Source organism: Salmo trutta, chromosome 30 (assembly GCF_901001165.1).
Source record: "Salmo trutta chromosome 30, fSalTru1.1, whole genome shotgun sequence".
Taxonomy (NCBI): domain Eukaryota; kingdom Metazoa; phylum Chordata; class Actinopteri; order Salmoniformes; family Salmonidae; genus Salmo; species Salmo trutta.
Window position 1 is genome coordinate 35,924,116 of NC_042986.1, and position 24,054 is coordinate 35,948,169.

The 24,054-nt window shown below is 40.5% G+C and overlaps 2 protein-coding genes across 5 annotated transcripts in view; one reads left to right on the top strand and one right to left on the bottom strand.

Annotated features, from left to right (window-relative positions):
* Nucleotides 1-4,425: 4,425 nt before the first annotated feature.
* LOC115168580 (tyrosine-protein phosphatase non-receptor type 18) lies at nt 4,426-15,660 on the bottom strand. The gene is made up of 15 exons (XM_029723982.1): nt 15,371-15,660; nt 11,425-11,533; nt 11,234-11,310; nt 11,042-11,137; nt 10,875-10,913; nt 10,673-10,741; nt 10,117-10,179; nt 9,757-9,899; nt 9,125-9,191; nt 8,887-8,964; nt 8,657-8,746; nt 7,975-8,060; nt 5,911-6,239; nt 5,467-5,556; nt 4,426-5,257 (listed from the first exon to the last, which is right to left on the bottom strand). The coding sequence occupies exons 1-15, from the start codon at nt 15,452-15,454 to the stop codon at nt 5,184-5,186; spliced, it is 1,494 nt and encodes a 497-aa protein (XP_029579842.1). The 5' UTR covers nt 15,455-15,660; the 3' UTR covers nt 4,426-5,183.
* Nucleotides 15,661-17,272: 1,612 nt separating this feature from the next.
* The window catches only part of gripap1 (GRIP1 associated protein 1), a 77,905-nt gene continuing 71,123 nt past the window's right edge, over nt 17,273-24,054 (top strand). For 2 of the 4 annotated variants that reach the window (XM_029723983.1, XM_029723985.1), the window contains exons 1-7: nt 17,273-17,572; nt 18,698-18,764; nt 18,976-19,037; nt 19,189-19,215; nt 23,011-23,118; nt 23,294-23,450; nt 23,600-23,772. In XM_029723983.1, the coding sequence (XP_029579843.1) occupies nt 17,531-17,572; nt 18,698-18,764; nt 18,976-19,037; nt 19,189-19,215; nt 23,011-23,118; nt 23,294-23,450; nt 23,600-23,772 (636 nt within the window). In that variant the 5' untranslated portion in view covers nt 17,273-17,530. Of the gene's footprint in view, nt 17,573-17,600; nt 17,693-18,697; nt 18,765-18,975; nt 19,038-19,188; nt 19,216-23,010; nt 23,119-23,293; nt 23,451-23,599; nt 23,773-24,054 lie in introns of those variants that run through there. The other 2 variants (XM_029723984.1, XM_029723986.1) reach the window with 2 other exon arrangements.

Sequence of the window (24,054 nt, forward strand, 5' to 3'; positions counted from 1 at the left end):
GTGTAAATTGATGCCTACTCCCTGTTAATTTGCTCAAGTCACCATAAAAAGTGTTGCAGCATGCATGACAATGCCCCTCTCTATTGACTTCTGAGTGCTTAGGCCTGTCCCCAGGCTGCTCTTTCCCCAACGCTGCAGCTTCAGTCTCATGAGCCTCACATCTGGCCTCAATAAGCCACTACAGCTGTTAGTGAAATCATGTGTGTAGTTTAGAGGGTCCAGACCACAGAGAGCCCCCTCCTCCTCCCCGAACCACAGCGAGGTGGAGAGGGAACAATTTGACTGGTTGAGCCTGTATCTCATGAAAGGTCTCGTTAAAACCAAGCCAGTAGTCCTGTACATCGAACAGGCATATTTTTGGGGCCTTTCCTGTAGTGGTTTATGTGCTCATTTTCTTTCGAATGTGTTTGTTTGCCTGAGTTTGTAATGGAAAACAACTGATCTCAAACTCAAACTTAAAATGTAACATGAGAAAACACTTATCAAGTGTGACGATGCACAGTAATAAATAAATACAAGCGTAGTGCACTGTGTCTCATAACTGCAGTTCACTAAAGTTTAAATCTTATTGCAAAAAAAAACAAGAAAACTTTCAAGTGGAGCTGAAACAGTTGCTAAGCAACAATTATTTGTGCTGTGTCCCAACAGCAGTATTCACACTATTCCAGTTTGTTGGATATTCGGGGGGGGGGGGGGGGGGGGGGGGATTACTTTTCAGTTCCCACTAAACTCTGTATATATGTCTGGCAAAGTTATCCATGCGTTTTGCTACTCGAATGACAAGAAATTACTTGTGGCAATATATTGAGTCAAACTCATAACCCGAGATGCCAAAAGAATCTACAGCACAGGAGGCTGCTGAGGGGAGGATGGCGTGAATGGAATGGTATCGAAGATGGAAACCACGTGTTTGATGTGTTCTGATAGCATTCCATTTATTCTGTTCCAGCCATTACTATGAGCCGTCCTCCCCAGTTAAGGTGCCATCTGTGATCTGTGATCTACAGTAAATACAGCAGTATCTACAGTGATATTGGGAATGCTAATAGGCTAGAGCCAACGATAAACAACGGCTCAACAAATGGAGTATTGTTGTTGCAGAAAACACAGATGTATTGTTGCTATAGAGATCATAATGGAGGTATAATAATGTATAGTTATACATAGGGTTTCAGAATTTCCTGGTTTTCCTGAAATCCCAGTTGGAGGATCCCCAGAATAAGAAGGGAATAAGCAGGAAATCCAGAAACCAGGGAATTTATTGAAAGTTCCCGGGATTTTGCAACCCACTCATACCTATGTATGGTGATCGTTCAATACAGATTGTCTGTGCTCAGGGCGTCATGTCATAGGTATTGGACAGTAGGTAATGGATGGTATTAAGTGAGTGGCAATTTGGTAAGCAGCTGTCGTTCACTGATACACAGGCCTTTCCACTTGAAATCCAAATCATGCCTGTGGTCTCCTTTCCACTCTTTGAGCCAACAGCCCAAGTCTTGAAGCTGCATCCACAAAGCCACTGCCACGCAGCACACTCACCCCGTTCCAGCTCTCTGTGCCACCCCTCTGCTTCAGCTACAGAAAGAGCTGTACTTTGTGGTTGAAGAGAGAGAATGATGGACAGAGAGAGATATCAGAGAGAGAGAGAGTGAGAGAGAGAGATGGGGGAGTGAGGCAGGGCAGAGCACAGTATGTACACATTTCAGCGGGAGTATAATCCACTGTAACCACAGGTCCTGCCTGCTCTACCAGCATCCTTTGCTGTAATCAAAGTACATTCCCAAACCTCCTACACACCAGCTCTTTGCCCCAGAGAGGCCAACTCATAGGCATTCTCAAACTGAAGAGGAGTGAATCAGTTACTCCTCGGCTCTAAAATGTCATTTTCCTTAATCCCATATCAATTGAATAATGAAAAAAAACACATCCAGGGATGGTGACACATTTTAGATTACAGTTTGAAGGCTAGAGAGAACTGACAAAGGCCCTGAGACAGGAAAACATTGAGACAGAGAGGAGTGAGTCAGTGAACACGGAGACAACAGAAAGGGAGGCCTAGCATACTCGTTCAAAAAGTTACCAAATATTTATCTTCTGTGTTTACTCTTTATAAATGTGTTTCATTCCTTGGACAATGTTTTATCTCAGAGTTATTCTGAGAATGCTACAGAATGCCCAGATCCTGAAAATCCTTAAAGGTGCACTGTCACTCACGGCACATTCCATCGCTATGGCGTAATCCAGTGGACTTTCTGTTGGTTTGGAAGTGTCATAATGTAAAATAAATAATACATGTAATTAGGTGGATTACATTACAGCTATTGAACTTTCGCCTCTTTTCACCAGAGTCAAACTACTGAGCGTCCAGTCCTGCCAGGTCTTTAATTAAAACCAGCCTCTACCCCTCCCTCCTTCCTGTCTTACAGACCTTTTGACACCAGTCCAAACTAACTCCCTTTCACTCCTGCACCCCCCTACTTCACTTCTTCTGGCTCTAACCGTCTGCAGCTCAGAGCAAGATACATCCAAAACTTGCCCTATTCAATCAATACCAACACACCTAGTCACAAAGGCCTGGGCTCATCTTGGAATCTTAACCCTCCCTCTCCCTTATACTCATTTCACACAGAATGTTCTTTTTCTTTATTCATATATGGATTTCTTTCCTTGATATTTGATCTGGAAGATAGCAAAGGTCTTACTGTAAAATATATTTGCCTGAATGTAATGAATGGTAATTTCAGCAAGAAAACAGATGGGAAATGAAATCAGATGCAAGGTATCGACCAATCAATACTTTTTTTGCTCGTAAAAAGACTAAACAGATCAGGATCAATTTCCAAATGCTTCCTCCTAATATGTCTGGAGCTTACACAATGGCCCCAGACTATTGTTAACACTTTTTGGTTATAACGAGAAACAATTGTGTCCTAAGAGGGTGGTATTTACACTTTCTCTGTGTTGTACTCTCCGGAAACATTAACAAACTTCTGAAACATCCATTCTAAATAGCTAAAAAATACCAAAAAAATGTGACATTTTAATGTAATGCTACCCAGATACATATGTAGGATCTTAATATGACCTATATCGTCACAGCAAAACAATCTTGTAGCAAACGGATTTTAACGTTTCGTCCATAATGTTGCTTGATTGGTGGTAAGGCTATTAGCTGGCCAAAAGTATAGGCTACATAAAAAGTTAAATACTGTTAATGCAACCATGTGTTAGTGTGGGTTTTCAGGGAATGTATGTAAATCACAAAGGTCATCTGCATTTTGGTGCAGGAAAATACTCAGCAACAAAAGAGTGATCAAATTAAGATCCTACATCTGTATCTACTTTTCTTAGTCTGATGTATTAAATACGTCCCACTCAGTATGACAGTTACTATAATTTGTAGAGGCTCATTTTGTTCTGATTCATTTTCATGACGTTATAATAAGGTAAGGTTTCTATTGATCCCCTAAAGGGAGATTTAATATCACCAGTCAATACATCAGACACAGCAGCAAATAATGATGAAAAAAGGTCAAAATATTGATTTGCTTTAGTGCATTTTAATGTGTGTGTGTTTGTGTGTTTGTGTGTGTGTGTGTGTGTGTGTGTGTGGTGGCTAAATCTGGGTGAAGGGTTGCTATGAGATAGCTGGAGGCTTGGGTTGAGAAGCCATGGTACAGGTCATTAGATTGTCTTTTCACATTAGCATCTGTTGAATGGGATTAGCCATCCAGCCGAGTTTAAACCCTTGACATCCCACATGCACTGCCAACTAGAACACAGAGTGGCCATTACCAACACCCCCTCAAGTGTCTATCACACACGCTCGTCCCAGCGTTGGGTCTCCACGGCTGGGTTAAACATTGTTTTCTTATGGGCAACTTTCTATAGGAACATGACATAAGACCACACATTTAAACTCCTGAGTGGCACAGAGGTCTAAGGCACTGCATCTTAGTGCTAGAGGTGTCACTACAGACACTGGTTTGAATCCAGGCTGTATCACAACCGGCCGTGATTAGGAGTCCCATAGGGCGGCGCACAATTGGTCCAGCGTCATCCGGGTTTGGCTTGTGTAGGCCGTCATTGTAAATAAGAATTTGTTCTTAACTGACTTGCCTAGTTAAATAAAGGTAAACAAAAACGTAGACTACAATGTTAGATATTTAAGTGCATTGCTGACTTAATCTCCAGAGAGACTTCTCTCCGTTTTTTGTTGTTGCTTTTTGCAGACAGAGTATCAGCTTGGTATCTGGCAGATACACAGATGTTCATTTCAGAGTGTAAGAAGTTGTGTTTCGATTGATTTCCGTGACTGAAACACAATATCAGCATAGCCACAGACGTCAGAGGTCAATCTTCAAAGCTGGTATTTCCAGCACAGAATGTTCAGCACAGAATGTTCAGCACAGAATGTTCAGCACAGAATGTTCAGCAAAGTGCTTTCAAGTAAAGCACATTGTTTTTAATGTGATCACCAGAACATTTGTTGTATCTACATGTATGCTGCAATGACTGTGGTAAGTAAGCAGGCCTAATACAAAGATTTATTGTAAGTCCTTGTCACCAGAAATGAGTAGACATCAAATAAATACCTGTGAAAAAACATTTTACAATACCTGTTTCGTTAATTTTGACAAGCTCATTATCCCATGTTACTATAGTGCCCCCTGTTGGTTAGTACCGTCACACCATTGCACCACTTTGAACTTCAATTTGGTAATTACACTCTTAGAAGAAAAGAGATCCAAAAGGGTTCTTCGACTGTCCCCATAGGATAACTCTTTGAAGAATCATTTCTGGTTACAGGTGTAATCCTTCAGGGTTCCTCTGTGGAAAGGGTTCTACCTGGAACCAAAAATGGTTCTTTAAAGGCTTCTCCTATGGGGACAGCTGAAGAACCTTAGGTTAGGATCCAAAACCTGTGTAGTATCCAAAAACAATACCTGTCTCAGAATGGAAAGATGTTTCATAATATATATTATTTTTTTCATCAGTAATATCAATCACAATAAATAAAGAAGTGGTACAAATGATCTGAAAAATATACCAACTCAAACGGGTTATAAAAGAAAGATCCCATAGAGGTGTTCACAGCAAGTTAAAAACCTCTATGAAAGAGCCCATTCCCACTGCTTCTAAAACATGTAAAACGTTGAATAAACTGGTATATGGCTGCTGTATCATCTCTCCACATGACTCCAGTCTGCTGGGGTATCCCGAGGCCCTTTGGGTTTCTTAATGCGACAGTTGAAGCCTGAGGAACAGTTGAGAAATGTGTTTGGGATTAGTTGAAGGCACCTGCAAGTACATTCAACAGTTTACATAGCCTTGTTTTGACATCCAGTCACAATTATCATGAGATTCTGAGGAAATGGATTTTACATTGGGTAGCTATACTGGCATGGGATAGTAACAGTAAAATGGCATTGGATAACAGTATCACAAACACAAGCAGATATTCACCCATGCTACCAGGAGTACAGCTGTTGGTCAGGTCTTTGATGGGATTTGAGACATATTCATAGTCATCTCCCGTCGAGGAATGATGCTCAGCTAGAGAAAAGCAAACAGTAAGAATCAGTAAAACATTTCCCACATAAACAGCTCAATATGGCTGTCAAGGAATTGTTACTGTCAAGAAACTGAATGAAGATGGAAAACAAATATTGCTCCTTTGTGGTCAATGTAGGACTCAAATTACTTTTCGCATTGATTTATTACTTAAAATGACAGTGTACGCCCTCGTAAATAAACATTACACAATTTCTCCAGTTTCACACTATTGGACTGAGGTTACTAGATCTAGATTACAGTGCTCTTCTAAAAGACTGGATATTCTTTGCAGGGCATAATGACTAAAACAAAATCAGAGCTGGCCTCACATTGGTCTCCCTAAAATGCTCTCACCTGTGACCTGTTCATAGCCACTCTGTTCCTTCCCTAACGTGGCCTCAGCTAGCCTGTGATTGGCTGGTTTAGCTGTGTCATATATGGGTGAGGCTGCTGGAGGTGGATTGGCTGGAGGACACCTGCTCTTGGGCTTAACCGTGCTGTAGAGAGCAGTGGCGGGGCATTTCAGGGTGCTCAGCTCTGCGTTGTCATAGTGATGGAGAGCGGCCGGAAGAGTTGAGGAAGAGGCTGGTGACGGAAGCTGTTTGGACTTGTTGACCACAGCATAGGTGTCATCCATATTCTGCTGGCACAGTTGAGGCGCTCTGGGCTGCACACTAGAATTTCTAAAGAGGAGTAGACATCCATAATTCCATCAACAGTGAGAAGCTAAAAGTACAAATGTGGCCTTATTGTTTCTGCTCTACACACTAGATGGCCATAACTATTATACATATGACTGAATTTTCATTATCTAGTCTGTTTTCTTTCTGGGGCTTCCACAGTGGATTTTTACCATTAGTATATCGGTATAGAAAATAAGATTGACATTTTTAATCAATGTTACAATACTGATTTCCTACTGACTCTTTGACCATGTTAACAGAGATATAGATAATTTGTGTTTAAGCCTGTGATACGAGCTGACGGGTTCTTGGTAACAGTTGAACATCTGGGAGGGAGGAAAGAGGATGTGAAAGTGATGTTTAACAGCCCAATGTGCCACTTCCTCTGCAGCATGATGAATGTTTAGTAGTACAGGAATGGTGAAATCCTTCTGATTCATGAATCATGTTTCCCTAAAGTTCTGTAAAATGTAACTAACAATAACTAGCTTAAATTCCTTTTCACTTCACGATCTTCAACGTGTACGACAACACTGTATTTGAATATATTGTACATTTAGCAATATTAAAGGTGCACTATGCAGCAATCGCTCAGCCATTTCCTGGTTGCTAAAACTAGCTTAATTTCAGTTTCTGTGACAAAACAAGCAAGTATATGTAATGCGTCTGTGTGTAGCTGGTGTAGAAGAGTCAGGCACAGGACAGCAGATATGAGTAATGTCGCAATTTTACTCAATAAAAATAACAAACACGTTAATAAATACAAGGCCACAAATACAGACCGCAATACAAAAAACAATCACTCACAAACAACCATGGGGGAACAGAGGGTTAAATAATGAACAAGTGATTGGGGGATTGAAACCAGGTGTGTAAAACAAAGACAAAACAAATGGAAAATGAAAAGTGGATCGGCGATGGCTAGAAGGCCGGTGACGTCGACCGCCGCCCGAACAAGGAGAGGGACCAACCTCGGCGGAAGTCGTGACAGTATAGTGTCATTGAATCATTGCACTAAACTGCTTGAAATATATGGTTGCTGATAATGGCCGTCTGTACGCCTATGAAGATATTCCATAAAAAATCTGCCATTTCCAGCTACAATAGTAATTTACAACATTAACAATGTCTACACTGTATTTCTGATCAATTTGATGTGATTTTAATGGACAAAAAATGAGCCTTTCTTTCAAAACAAGGACATTTCTAAGTGACCCCAAACTTTTAAACGGTAGTGTATATTTGACCCAACAGTTACATACTGCAACTTTAATAGTGTTTTCTTGATTGTCAAGGCAGGTACATATCATATCTACTGTATTATGTAATAGTCTACTTAATCAATCAATTAAAATATGAATAAATGACTTGGTATTGATAAGCTTATGTACACTAAAACTACACACCCAACAAACACAAAACCCTGTTGTACAGCCAACTGAAATAGATGACAATAGAATCACTTGTGCAAAACAGGAAGCTCCCTAAGTGTCTTTCTCTCTCTCTCTCTCTCTCTCTCTATCTGCCTCTGTCTCTCTCTCTCTCTCTCTCTCTCTCTCCCTCTCTTTCTCGCTCTCTCAAACTGAAAGTCAACATCTCCACATTGTATCGAAGCACCTTACTGTGGTATACCATTATCTCAGGCTGCTTATTAAAGTCAGAAACTGTTGTTATTGTGTGTATGTCGATGCACATCACACATCAGACTGAACAAAGAAAGAATACTCGCTCCTACCTTTTTTCAAGTGGCTGAGCGATGGCTGATGTTATCGGTGGAGAGGTCTTCACAAACTCAACGTCATCATAGAGAGGTTGGTTGCTCTAGTAACAACAAAATAAGCCGTTTAGGACCAGAGAGGTATAGGACTGTGTCTCTAAAGTTCAGGCTCTGTATGAAAATGTGTGAACAATCATCTTCTATGTGCCAATATTTGCATAGAGAGGAAGCGTGATGGCTGGTTTCCTGCGGAACATTTTTTTAGGTTATTTTTACTCCACTCATCACATTGAAATATCAGATGGAAGTATAATATGATCAGATTAAATGGATGACACAAGGAAAAGACAGGGCCTTTGTTAGTTACTATTTTTAATAACAGACAAACTGACATATTGTGAGCACGCAGCCCAATTCTGATCTTTTGCCCAATTATTGGCAAAAGATCTGATCTGACCGAGCAAAAGATCTGAATTGGGCTGCCTGTGTAAACGCAGCATCTGACCGCAACACAGACGTGCCAATAATCCCCATAATACTACATGCCCTCTCATGTCTTATTGTTCTAGTAAAGCTTGCTTGAACATGAATGCTAGTACGGCATGTGTTGAATACTGTGTTGTATTTTGCCTTTAGAAAGGCTGACATCTGTCGGTTGGAGATAGCAATTACAAAAACCTGATAATTGTTTCTGTCTTACCTTGGTGAGATTCTGGTAGTTGTTCTCAGGTGACCGTAAAGCCTTCTCAAACATGTAAGCCACGGCAGAAAACACAAACTGATACTGCTCCTGGGTGGAAGGATGGAAAAAATATGATTGAAGACATCATTTCCACAGGAGAGAATTACAGTATTTAATGCATGATATATAACACCCTGCAGAAAATAAACACAATTTGTCATATGTAATTCTGTCTGATAATAAAATACCTTTGTCTGAACAGCTGATGGCCTCTGTCTCCTTAGTTCCACTACAATCTTCATGATATTGAAATCTCCTTTGATTTGCTGGTGGAGAAATATGAGAATGCATTAGCCAAAACACTCAGACCCACCAACATTATTTTTTTTACAAGTATTATTGTTCTTAGTTGCAGTCTGCAAAGGTCTTGTAAAACCAATTCCCTAAATGATGCCATCAATGTAATGCAGTGAACATAAGTAATACCTTTGTCACAAGAAGATCATGAACATAATCCAGGGCACAAATCACCCCTGTTCTTCCACAACCAGCACTGAAAATACAAAACACAACCAAATACATGACCTGCTCCATTCAGTCTCTGATAATACTTAAACATTACCTGAGAAGTCCACAAGTCTGGATATGACACGGTGGACCCCATCAGGTCCTGAATATTTAACATATCTCAATTTATCTTTATTTAACTAGGCAAGTCAGTTAAGAACAAATTCTTAAATACAATGACGGCCTACCCAGGCCAAACCCAGACGACGCTGGGCCAATTGTGCGCCGCCCTATAATGGCCGGTAGTGATACACCCCAGGATTGAACCAGGGTCTGTAGTGATGCCTCTGGCACTGAGATGCAGTGCCTTAGACCTCTGCGCCACTCAGGAGCCCATCTAAATGGCATCATTAAAACGCATGTAGCACAAGGAGTACATGTGGCCTTGTGATAAACAACATTGAATGATATGCATTGATGAATTTTAATGGACATATGGATCATAGTCTGTTTCTGTGCATGACAATTTCCTCTCGGAGCACAACAAGTCCACTGGGCAGACAGTAATCATAGGGGCTGTGCTGTATGTCATGTATAGGGGACAAACAGACCTGCAGTGGATGAGAACAGGGCTAGCGTTGTTTCCCTGGGCTTTGCGAGCCATATCCATCATTTCTAAAATACCTCCAGCTGTGTATGGAATGTCATGATCAGGCCAAGCTGTGTATTGGAATTGAGAGACAGTCCGTGTTTCCTAGACAAACAGAAAACATGGTTTGCATATGACTTCACTGGCTCCCGCTCATTCAACTTCCTGGATGCCAACACATAATGTGAGATTACCCAATGTGGATAATGATTGTTGGAAAATAACACTGATTTATTTTTCTACGATATTGAAGAATTCTTTGACTAGCACTGCTGATGGAAAATAACACAAAATAATACCCTTTTCACAGTTGGACACTTACATTATGATATCTCACAGTCAGAGTCCTCAAGACTACTTCCTCATTTGGGTTGGATTCCTCAAGCTGTAAAAACATGATAACATTTCAGTTAAAAATGTTCTAGTGTTTCCTGGAACAGGTGCCTGTGATTTCATGCAGACAACAACATGTGGGTCAATATGCCATGAAATAACCAAACTGAGTAAACTTAGTACACAGGAACTGGATGTGGGGTAAAAAGGGAAGTCTTCATGAATATTCTCGGAAAACCCAGACTAAAAAACAACCCCACTGGGCAAACACTGGTTGAATAATTTCAATGATATGTCACTTAACCAATGTGAAATATACATTAAATTGACATCTGTGCCTAGTGGGACAGCGCTCTGTGCATGCTGGAATATTGGTAACATTGTGGGAGGCAACCCGTCTGTCTGGGACTACTCCTGAATAGTAATACAACTAAGAAGATAAATCTGGATCAACTGAAAGTTGTGTCAATGCTGCTAGAAATTCTCTGTGGTCTGTGTATCTTCACAGTATACAATATAATGAAGATATATCAACAAAAACTTACATTTGAGACAATAAAGGGACCAAAGGGGGTTGTTTCCTTGACAGTTGTCCAATAGCGCTCACACTTTTTCTAAAAAAAGACAGTGAAAAAAAAACAACCATTATGAGTCAAGTGGACAGAAGCACCAAAGTTGATAAATGATACAGTACAATAATATGTTCACACTTCCACTTTATTAAAATGTGACTAAAAGGGCATTTACCTTTCCCATTTCAATTTCTCTGCAAGCCATGATTATGACCTAAAACAGGGAGAGGAATAGAGGTAATATTACATTTGGAGACAATTTTCCCATTCTTCATCTGTGCAACAGAGCTACTGTGCAAGCTGTACTACATTTATAGGAAAGCTGAATGCAATCTTCCTTACCTTTACATCATACTGCCAAATCATTTGCCAGAAGTCAACCAAAGTGTGCCTCAGAGGTCCTTGGGTCGCTATGTATTTTCTGGTCTCTGTTGCACCCTAGAGGACAGACGACATATTGCAGAATAATCAGCTTCAGACCGAGCTGAATGAAATGCAATAGGACTTGCTGAATGAGAGAGGGCAATACCGTACTTTAATGAAGCTGGCGTTGATATAGTCAGAATCATTGTCATTCGTCAGTAGAGATAGGGGAACACGGGTCTGGTCATCTATATAAAATTATATGAGTTTTTGTTCAGATAAGTTTAATATTAAGCAAGAATCTAATTTTCAATTAGAGTAAAAACCACTAACGTTTTTTAAGTCTCCATCATTGTGCTTACATGGTAAAATGTCTTTGTAACGATTCTTCTTTACATTTTCCTTCAGTGCCCCGGCTTTCGTCGTAAGGCCAAGATCTTTCTTGATGATGGAAGTCCGATCACGGATATTCTACAAACACAAAGAGACATGGAAGCTGAGATGAGGTTAGGAGCAACTTTCATGATTGTGAAACTGTAATTAAGTAGAAGTAGATTGAGAGCAGAAACCTTGAATGTAGGAAGTCTCAGGTAGGGTCCAACGAAACCAATCTTTACACATTAGTAACCACATACTAGCCATATTCCCTCAGCCCTTTTGTCACAAAAAAAACGATCTACACAAAATACTCTGTAATGTCGAAGTGGAAGAAAAATTCTAAAGTTTGTTAAATATGAATAAAAAATAAATGACAAATATATCTTGATTAGATAAGTATTCAAACCCCTGAGTCAATACATGTTAAAATCACTTTTGGCAGCGATTCCAGCTGTGTCTTTCTGGGTAAGCCTCTAAGAGCTTTATACACCAGGATCTTACAATATTTGCACATTATTCTTGTACATTTTTTTCAAGCTCTGTCAAGTTGGTTGTTGATCATTGCTAGACAGCCATTTTCAAGTCTTGTCATAGATTTTCAAGACGATTTTAGTTAAAACTGTAACTAGGCCACTCAGAGGAACATTCAATATCATCTTGGTAAGCAAATCCAGTGAATATTTGGACTTGTTCTTTAGGTTATTGTCCTGCTGAAAGGTGAATTCATCTCCCAGTGTCTGGTGGAAAGCAGACTGAATCACGTTTTCCACTAGAATTTTGCCTGCGTTTAGTTCCAATACGTTTCTTTTTTATCCTGAAAAACTTCCCAGTCCTTAACGATTACAAGCATACCCATAACATGAAAATATGAAATTAATATGGAAAGTGGTACTCAGTAATGTGTTGTATTTGATTTGCCCAAAACATAACACTTTGTATTCAGGACAAAAACATAATTGTTTTGCCAAATGTTTTGCAATATTACTTTAGTGTTTTAGTGTTTTGCAACCCTGTGTATTACTTTACTGTTTTACAACCCTGTTCCTGGAGAGCTACCCTCCCGTAGGTTTTCACTCCAACCCCAGTTGAAGATAAATATTAGAATCAGGTGGGCTAAATTAGGGTTAAAGTTAAAACCTACAGGACAGTAGCTCTCCAGAAACACGGTTGGAGAGCCGTGCTTTAGTGCCTTGTTGCAAACAGGATGCACGTTTTGGAATATTTTTATTCTGTACAAGCTTCCTTATTTTCACTCTGTCAATTAGGTTAGTATTGTGGAGTAACTACAATGTTGTTGATCCATCCTTAGTTTTCTCCTATCACAGTCATTAAACTCTGTGACTGTTTTAAAGTCACCATTGGGGTGAAATCCCTGAGCGGTTTCCTTCCTCTCCGGCAACTGAGTTAGGAAGGACACCTGTTTCTTTGTAGTGACTGGGTGTATTGATATACCATCCAAAGTGTAATTCATAACTTCACCATGCTCAAAGGGATATAATAATTATTTTTTATTTTTTATTACCAATAGGGCACCTTTGCAAGGCATTGGAAAACCTCCCTGGTCTTTGTGGTTGAATCTGTGTTTGAAATTCACTGCTTGACTGAGGGACCTTACAGAAGACAGATAATTGTATGCGTGGCATACAGAGATGAGGTAGTAATTCAACAATCATGTTAAACACTATTATTGCACACAGAGTGAGTCCATGCAACTTATTATGTGACTTGTTAAGCACATTTTTACTCCTGAACTTATTTAGGCTTGCCATAACAAATGGGTTCAATACTTATTGACTCAAGAGATTTCAGCTTTTCAGTTTCAATTAATTTGTAAACATTTAGAAATGTAATCCATTTTAAATTCAGGCTTTAACACAACAAAATGTGTAAAAAAAATCAAGGAGTGTGAATACTTTCTGAAGGCACTGCATGTGATAACGTAACCGGTGTGAAATGGCTAGCTAGTTAGCTGTGTGCGCTAGTGGCAGTTCAATTGCTGACATCACTAGCGCTGAGACCTTGAACTAGTTGATTCCCTTGCCCTTGCACTGCGGCTTTTGTTGAGCGACAGGTAACGATGCTCCGTGGGAGGCAGTTGCTGTGTTCATAGGGTCCCTAGTTCAAGACCAGATTTGGGTGAAGATAGGGACGGAAGTTATACTGATACAATATCTCAGCTTTCCCCATGCCATAATATAGACATAATTACATTATTACATTACCACCATTTCTCACTTTGCACATTCTTAGTCCCTTAGTCTCCAACAAACTGACATGGTCCAAGCACACCAAGGCAGTCGTGAAGAGGGCACAACAAAAATATTTTCCCCCTCAGGAGACTGAAAAGATTTGGCATGGGTCCTCAGATCTCAAAAGGTTCTACAGCTGCACCATCGAGAGCACCCTGACGAGTTGCATCATTGGCTGGTATGGCAACTACTCGGCCTCTGACCGCAAGGCACTACAGAGGGTAGTGCGTACGGCCCAGTACATCACTGGGGCCAAGCTTCCTGCCATCCAGGACATCTACACCAGGCGGTGTCAGAGGAAGGCCCTAAAAATTGTCAAAGACTCCAGCCACCATAGTCAAAGACTGTTCTCTCCGCTACAGCACGGAAAGCTGTACTGAAGCGCCAAGTCTAGGTCCAAGAGGCTTCTAAACAGCTTCTACCACCAAGCCATAAGACTCCTGAACATCTAATCAAATGGCCACCCAGACTATATGCATTGCCCCCCCCCTCTTTTACGCTGCTGCTACTCTCTGTTATTGTCTATGCCAAGTTACTTTAATAACTCTACCTACATGTACATATTACCTCAATTACCTCAACTAACCGGTGTCCCGCACATTGTACCCCCTGTACATAGCCTCGCTATTGTTATTTTCCTGCTGCTCTTTAATTATTAGTTACTTTTATTTATTTTTTCTTCTTAAAACTGCATTGTTGGTTAAGCGTTTGTAAGTAAGCATTTCACTGTTGTATTTGGCGCATGTGACAAATACAATTTGACTTGATTTGAATGAGGCTGGTTAGAAAATAGTTCACATGTATTACTATTTCGGTCATTAATTCAACGTACAAACAGTCAACAGAATCATGTTTATTGAAAACAACCTGAAGCTGGCATGTAAAAGCACTGGCAGCCCTCACAATGGAACATTGTCAATAAAGAATCTTACGCAACAGTTTACTATCTGCAACAAGGAAATGTTTCCCTCAGTGTTAATAAATAACTTACTTTTGAACTTTGGAAGCTAAATTAGGAAAAATAAGGACTAGCCTACCTACTGTATCTTAACACTTACAGAGGTTCAAATGTAAGAAGAACAATAGCCTACAGTAGTTTAACAAAATATACTTCTGCAAATTTTGCTATTCAGTTCAGTGTAACGTCAAAACAAAACTAAATAAGCAAGGCTCACTTCTGTATGTGCCTTAAAGACAGATGCAACTGATTTGAAAGAAGGTTTTTGTTAATTGCATTCAAGTTACAACATGCATTGCATTATACTATACAGAAAGCAAGTAGCCAACATGATTTGCAGATTTAACATTCAAACAAACAATTCAGTAGCCTACTTTTCCTTTGTTTAATCATCATACCTCTCAGGTGTACTACCCTTACCTACAACAGGACCAGTGTATGATGTGCAGCCTGTGATGTTGTACATCATGCACAGTGTACACACAATCTTTAGCCATTCTTCAACCAGTTATTTGCAATCAATAGATTAATACAATTGCAATGTAAAAGTCCCATGAAGCGCTGTGCACATGCCTTAAATAATATATATTTTTTCATCTGAAAATATTACCTGGTCTTATTGTCTTTCTATGGGAATGAATTATAACCTGAGAATATACCATGGGTATGTGACCAATAACAGTTGATTTGAATTGATATACAGGTATGGTGATTCTCACTTACACTATACTCCGATGAGATGATGCCCTCTGCTCTGCTGTCATCTGTCAAGGACATCTGACCTACGAACCTCGATAGGTGCTCCATCCGTGCGGCGGCTAGGGATGTCAATTTAACTTTTTAAATGGCATGCAGTGGGCGGCCACTATATCAATGCAACAATTCTAAACAAACGCAGAGCGCCTTGCCACACCGATCTCTAGTGCGATGATTAGCCTAGGTTCCGCGTGTACCTCTTGGAACGTTCCTTATGTCATTGTCACAGTGAGGCAAGTCATGTACATTTCCGCATTGAAAGCGACTGGCTTATTTATTGGAGTCAAAACAGGGGAGGAACTTTCACATAAACTCCAATACACTACTACTACAACAGATGGAACAATGTATAGCATATTTATTCTTTGCCAACAAGAATATTCAAAGCATCTTCAAAAAGCATTCAACGCATTTTCAAAAGCTCTATTATTTTACGTTAGTTGTACAATTAAATAATGTGTTATTATAAAGTTGTCAAGCAGGCTATCAATGCATGAATCACATTTAGACTAATAGGGAGTCCTAAAACTTGCAGCCTGATAATATTATCAGGGATATTAATTAGCCTGACACTTTCTAAAAAAGATATCCTATGTGGTTATTTATATTGTCCATATATTAGTAAACACGTTAGAGATGAGGATCAGCCTATTTTTGTTGTATTCCAGGGTGTGCTCGGCTAGTATTCTGAGCCGATGAAACCAACGTGCAGACAATTCACCGCCAGGAAACTTCAGTGATTTTACTATGTCTGTGTTATATGGGTGTTTATTCTACTGCTATAGCCTACACTTCGTATTGGAGAAGGGCGGCATATCGATGCATGGTTTATTGTAACGGTTCCATCAGAACATGCCTCCTCAACAACACGTGCATTTTGTTTTTCAGACGCAATGATAAAAAGAAAATGGCTAGCCTATCTGTCTCCAAATTCACACAGCCACCAAAACAGAGACTGTAAAAAGGATTGTCAACTCAACAGTGACACTGAAATGTTGGTTCAAACACAATGCGGTGCAACACTTCCCCTCTGCCTCTGGAAAACGCGCAGCCATAGTGAATAACAGGTGGAGGCGCGTTCTCGTCATACTTGTGCGGTGATACTGATGGTTTGTTGACAACTGCAGCATTTTAGCTAAGCCTAACCCAGCTACGGACAGACATGACTTTACTTAGCAGCATGGGATAATTGGTTCGAATCCAGGCTATATCACACCTGTCCGTGATTTGGAGTCCCATAAGGCTGCGCACAATTGGCCGTGCGTCGTCCGGGGTAGGCCATCATTGTAAATAAGAATTTGTTCCTAACTGAGTTGCCTGGTTACATTTTTTTTAAAGCTACAGTTGGCAACAACTATTATCCCCGACGCCACTACTAGATGGCGCTGTACTGGTAGCCATCCACTAGCAACAACCATACAAACAATTAGTCTCAACAAACCATCAGTATCATAACACCTACAACCAATCACAGCGAACAAACAATTACTTCAAATGGACTAATACACTCACAGTTTACAATCACGTGGTAATTCAGTGCTAGAGGCACCTCCATTGTGTGTCACTTATGCAATAAGTCTGGAGGAGGTGTGGTAGATGGCCAATATACCACGGCTAAGGGCTGTTCTTATGCGATGCAGAGTGCCTAGACGCAGCCCTTAGACGTGGTATATTGGCCATATATCACAAACCCCCGAGGAGCCTTATCGCTCTTATAAACTGGTTACCAACTTAATTAGAGCAGTAAAACTAAATGTTTTGTCATACCCTGTTATACGGTCTGATAAACCATGGCTTTCAGCCAATCAGAATTCAGGGCTCAAACCACCCAGTTTATAAAATGGCGTTATGGATCTGGACTCCCAGGACTCCACCTACTGGACAGGTGTGGTTATTGCAATGACAATACCTTGCTATGGAGTAATGTTTAGATTAGGGAAAATGGTGATAGTGCACTCCCTCCCTCATCTAAAAGCCAAGACGTCCGATACATTTACATTTCTATATACGTCGTGTTTTCCATAAGGATATGCAGAATGGCATGAAAGTATAGCCTATTCCAAAGGGCACCACTATCACACAGGACCTGTGCTAATAGCGGAGTCCTTCCTAGCTCCTTGAGTGAAGATGGCGCAGGCACTATCAGAGGAGGAGTTCCATCGGATGCAGGTAGCTAGGTTGACAGCTGTCCATTTTTAATGCCTGTTGTTTCAAATTTGTTGTCACCTTCAGAGTATTTCCTGAAAATGGGATTTTCCGTCAACCTGTCCAGAGCTAAACTACGGAACGGTAAAGCATGCGTGGTAGCTTCCCCTACTAGCTAGGCCAACATTGCAACCCAGGGATGTGGCTAGCTATGTTGACAGTGTCAGCAGTCATTACTATTCCAATAGCAACAGGCAGTTGGTCATATCGTTTTAGTATTATATACAAACATGCAAATGTGGTAATCCCAATAGTTTGCTTTATGTTCAAATAACATTAGCTAGCTAAATAGCTAGCTAACGTTAGCTGGTTTGCGAGTTAACCGTTAACTAGCTTAAATGGCCAGGCTAGCTAGTTAGCTTGAAATGACATACTCTGGTCTTCATTAATCTTCATGACAATATCTTATTAATGGCAAAGGTATCTTCCTGTTAGTTATTGATTTCAAACATACGTGTCTGATAGTTGTGTGATGTTTTTGTTAAAATTTTTATAAATACATTCAGTGAAAACTATAACGTTAGCTAGCTAGTTAATTTCGCGTAACTAATGGCTTTCCAAGACTTATTATGGGTCACGGGTTTGGTCATTCAACGTTATCCTAATGCCTGCTCGCAGCTTTTTTTGGACTGGACGCCATTCACTGTTTATTATAATGGGTGTGTTCAGTTTTCCAAACCAGATAGCGCCCATAGCTAGCTAGCCTAGATAATGCATTGATTGTTCATCTGAAGTCACCTGAATCAGATTGTGTTCAGTCAGATGTTTTAATGTTTAATTAAGTTGACCTTTTATACAGGCTTAAACCAACTCCGTGACTTTGTGGTTAGTGTCTCTTACCAAAGACTCAAAACATGGGACCTGATGGCACTCAGAATTAAGGAGATGGACTGGGGGTAAGGCCCTGCTACAGACTAGCGTCCTGTCCAGGGGGTATACTTGTACATTAGGCTGCCTCACCCTACAGAAACAGGGCAGAAGCCTATCTCCTATGTGCCGTTCTAGCTCTGACAAGGCTAACTGGTCAAAGGCTTTTACGTGTTTTGGTGTAATGTCATCCCCTCCTATAACCTTTTTGTTGTTTTCCAGGCTCAGCTTTTAGAGCTGAGGACACAGAACTACCAACTTTCTGATGACCTGCGGAAGAACACAACTGGTAAGGCGCAGCAGCTCGTACAGCATTGCAATGCAACTCCAGGATGGACTTCAGATTTAGTCTCCCTCTTAATGCAAGTTTGTGGTGTGTGTAGTAACCCATGTGATGCACTGTATCTAACTTCAAAATGAGTTAGTTATGTCTCAGTGATTGAAAAGAAGATACTAGGCTCTGGGGATATTCAATATTTGAGTGTTGATTTCTATTCCAGAGCTGAATGCTGTTCGTCTGAAGACTGTGACCTTAGAGAAGGATTACATCAAAGCACAGAAGGTATAGCAAGCTAATCTACATTTTGATTAAAACCGTGATAATAGGGCTGTAGAGTTTAATGCACTGAAACTCAAGGCATCATGTTTGAGACAGAATAAATGTTACTGTTGTTTGTGATTCTATTCTGATTAGCTTTCTGTTTTATCTTCAGGCTCTGAATAAAAGCAAGAAAGCGCAGGTGGGTTACTTGCATCGTATAAAACTCTTTCAAAGCGATCTAAAATGATCTTGACAAGCTAGTATGAACATTAGCTTGCTATACATGTTATATGCTATAATAGCTATTACTTCTGTTTACATGTATATATTACCATATACATTTTTATAGTATATATTTTTTTGCACTGGCTTGAGGCACACACGCTAGACTCTAGCCACACAATCACACGTACTACATTGACACTCCAACACCCACACATACTTTCTCACTTTTAACATATGTTTCTGCTATACAGTTGAAGTCGGAATTTTACATACACTTAAGTTTTTCAACCACTCCACAAATTTCTTGTTAACAAACTAAAATTTTGGCAAGTCGGTTAGGACATCTACTTTGTTCATGACACAAGTAATTTTTCCAACAATTGTTTACAGACAGATTATTTCACTTATAATTCACTGTATCACAATTCCAGTGGGTCAGACGTTTACATACACTAAGTTGACTGTGTTTTTAAACAGCTTGGAAAATTCCAGAAAATGATGTCATGGCTTAAGAAGCTTCTGATCGGTTAATTGACATAATTTGAGTCAATTGGAGGTGTACCTGTGGATGTATTTCAAGGCCTACCTTCAAACTCAGTGCCTCTTTGCTTGACATCATGGTCAAATCAAAAGAAATCAGCCAAGACCTCAAAAGAAAAATGGTAGACCTCCTCAAGTCTGGTTCATCCTTGGGAGCAATTTCCAAACGCCTGAAGGTACCACGTCCATATGTACAAACAATACTACGCAAGTATAAACACCATGGGACCACGCAGCTGTCATACCGCTCAGGAAGGAGATGCATTCTGTCTCCGGGAGATGAACGTACTTTGGTGCGAAAAGTGCAAATCAATCCCAGAACAACAGCAAAGGACCTTGTGATGATGCTGGAGGAAACAGGTACAAAAGTGTCTATATCCACATTAAAACGAGTCCTATATCGACATAACCTGAAAGGCCGCTCAGCAAGGAAGAAGCCACTGCGGCAAACCCGCCATTAAAAAGCCAGACTACGGTTTGCAACTGCACATGGGGACAAAGATCGTACTTTTTGGAGAAATGTCCTCTGGTCTGATGGAACAATAATATAACTGTTTGGCCATAATGACCATCGTTATGTTTGGAGGAAAAAGGGGGAGGCTTCCAAGCCGAAGAACACCATCCCAACCGTGAAGCACAGGGGTGGCAGCATCATGCTGTGGGGGTGCTTTGCTGCAGGAGGGACTGGTGCACTTCACAAAATAGATGGCATCATGAGGATGGAAAATTATGTGGATATATTGGAGCAACATCTCGACATCTGTCAGGAAGTTAAAGCTTGGTCGCAATTCGGTCTTCTAAATGGACAATGACCCCAAGCATACTTCCAAAGTTGTCCTTAATCCATTTTGCCACAACAAAGTCAAGGTATTGGAGTGGCCATCACAAAGCCCTGACCTCAATCCTATAGAAAATTTGTGGGCAGAACTGAAAAAGTGTGTGAGAGCAAGGAGGCCTACAAACCTGACTCAGTTACACCAACTCTGTCAGGAGGAATGGGCCAAAATTCACCTAACTAACTGTGGGAAGCTTGTGGAAGGCTACTTGAAACGTTTGACCCACGTTAACCAATTTAAAGGAAATGCTACCAAATACTAATTGAGTGTATGTAAACTTCTGACCCACTGGGAATGTGATGATATAAATAAAAGCTGAAATAAATCATTCTCTCTACTATTATTCTGACATTTCACGTTCTTAAAATAAAGTGGTGATCCTAACTGACCTAAGACGGGATTTTTACTAGGATTAAATGTCAGGAATTGTGAAAACTGAGTTTAAATGTATTTGGTTAAGATATGTAAACTTCCGACTTCAACTGTACATCCTGATTGCCTAGTCACTTTTATCCCTACCTACATGTACATACTGTGTTACCTCAACTACCTCGTACCCCGGCACATTTAATCGGTACTGGTACTCCTTGTATATAACCTCGTTATTATTATTTAGTGTTACTATTTTTCTTACTTTTTAACTCTGCATTGTTGGGAGTGGGCTCGTATGTAAACATTTCACGGTGAAATCTACATCTGTTGTATTTGGTGCATGTAACCAATAGAATGTGTTTTTGATTTAGAAAATTATTTATATATTTCTCCTACCAGTCACTTTCAGCACTGTTTACATGTATATCCACCTATCACGCCTACACTGACAATGTTACACACTCACACTGACACCTATGCACTGACACATACATACACACTCACCACCACGCACAAACCCACCCAACACTTAAGTCTTCTGCATGCTTCGGTTGGGCTGGTGCTTAGCCGTTGGCGAACCGGACGTGTGTGCTCAAATTCTCCCTTAAAGACCTTCACTTCAAAAACGAGGAAAAAGTGGCATTAGTACTGTATGTCATTTTGGGGCGGTAGGTAGCCTAGTGGTTAGAGCGTTGGGCCAGTAACCAGCAGGTAGCCTAGTGGTTAGAGCGTTGGGCCAGTAACCAGCAGGTAGCCTAGTGGTTAGAGCGTTGGGCCAGTAACCAGCAGGTAGCCTAGTGGTTAGAGCGTTGGGCCAGTAACCAGCAGGTAGCCTAGTGGTTAGAGCGTTAGTGCTGGATCGAATCCCCGAGCTGAAAAGGTGAATCTGTCGTTCTGCTCTGAACAAGGCAGTTAACCCACTGTTCTCCAGTAGGCCGTCATTGTAAATAAGAATTTGTTCTTAACTGACTTGCCTAGTTAAATAAAAGTTACATTTAAAAAAAGTTTGTTTTTTGTCGAGGAGGTCTTAGAATGCGTATGAAAACGATTAATTCCTTGAATGATAACAAACACTTCATTGAAGAATCCCGACTGTTGACCAATCACCGATGAAGGGGTGTCGACTTCGGCTACTGACTTCGTCTTGGCTCGAGAAATAATTACGTGTGCACGAACAGCCGGAAATAAACCTTGCCGAAGACCAAAACCAACAAAAACGTCACAAAATGTCGTCATAATATATGCGCAAACTGTTTGAGATGGGAAACATGCGGACGTCTTTATGCTTTGGCCATACTGTTCACTATTATTATAATTATTTATCCTGCTACCAGTCACTTTCTGCTAATTCTTGCCCACATGCACATACTGTGTCTCCCTCCCTGCACATTTTAAAGTTGGTACTGACCATATATAGCTTGCTCTCTTACTATTAGTTTTTTATATTGAATACTACACTGTTGGGTAGGGCTTGCAAGTTAAGCATATCACTGTACTTGTGCATGTGACAAGTAAAACGTGAAACTTAATGGATAGAGAAACTACCTCAACGAAGTCAGAGATTATTCCCAAGCCCAGGTAGAGAACACAGGACACACTCCTTTTGTATGTTAACTTCATTTCATGCATTTACTCATTAGGTTCTTCCACATCTTCAGTGACTAGCATAGGTTTATGGTGTATATGGGCCTGATTTTATAATTCATTTTATATTAATGCAGTCAACATTCCTCTCTGCTGTTTAAATATGCATATTTAACCTTTCCCCAGAGTATTTTAGATGATTTGGAAACGTTTTGGAAAATCTGATTTGTGGAGGCACATCAAAGTATGATATTGAAGTAGAGCAATGTCCTCCAACTTATTCACCATTCTTTCTAATCAGCAAAGTACATTGTTGTTGTCGTTTTTTGTGAGAGTATTCAATCTAGAAATGTGGGGATGATGAAGTCGTCATCCTGTGTGAGAGTGCCTACTTTCTGTTTACATGGATTGGTTGTTTGTCTGGTGTGTGCGCTCAGGAGGTGGATGCCTTACTCAGTGAGAACGAGATGCTGCAAGGCAAGCTGCACAGCCAAGAGGATGACTTCAGACTGCAAAACAGCACCCTGATGCAGGAGCTGTCCAAGGTACTGGATCTCCCCTGCTCCCGCACATGCCATTGTTTCAGAAGAGGGTCCTTGTAAATTAAGATGTGATTTAGGCCTATCCTATGTCTAGCTTGTATAACAAAGGCCCCACCTTCCTGATCACATTTCATGATTATAATACAGAATACGTCATTTATTGCATTCCCCTGTTTAGTTATGTACTCAGATAGAGGAGCTACAACATGAAATCAAAGAGCTAAAGGATGGCAAGGGGCTGCAGGCTGAATCCTCCAGGCCCATCTCCATCTCTGTGGAAGGAGAGTTACTGCGCCTCCAGACAGAGAACACTGCCCTTCAGAAAAAGATGACGGGTATGCTTATGTTGGTTATAGTTGTAGAAAATCAACATTTTCAAAGGCATTTCTTAGATGAGATGTATCTGGTAATGGCAACACATCATCAGTAAAAAAAATAGAAATCTCTACTAACCCTATTTAATATTGCTGTGTTTTCCCCTCAGCTCTTCAGGAGCGCCATGAGAGTGAGATAAAGAGCCCGATGGGTGCGGAGGTCAGTGAAACCAAAGCCTCAGAGACCGACGGCCCGGCTGACACCAACTGTGTCCGGTTGCACTCTGACGTCAGTGAGAGCAGGGAGGACTCTGCAGCCGGAACCAATGACAGACTGGAACAGGTGACATCAAACACATTTTTCAAGGGAACTGCCATTTTGAAAATATCCTCAGATGCACTTCCACTGTTGTATCAGGCGTACATAAATGTATACACCGGTCGTTGTTGTTCATTATTGAGCTGGTTGCTCTATTCAACATACAAAAGGCTCTGTTTATTCTGTCCATTATGATGTACCTGTATGTTTCTACATCATATTAAACCGTTACAGTATGGAACGCAAACTGCCGTATTTCAACACATGAATCAGCCCCTATTTAGATCAAGCCTTTGCATTATACAT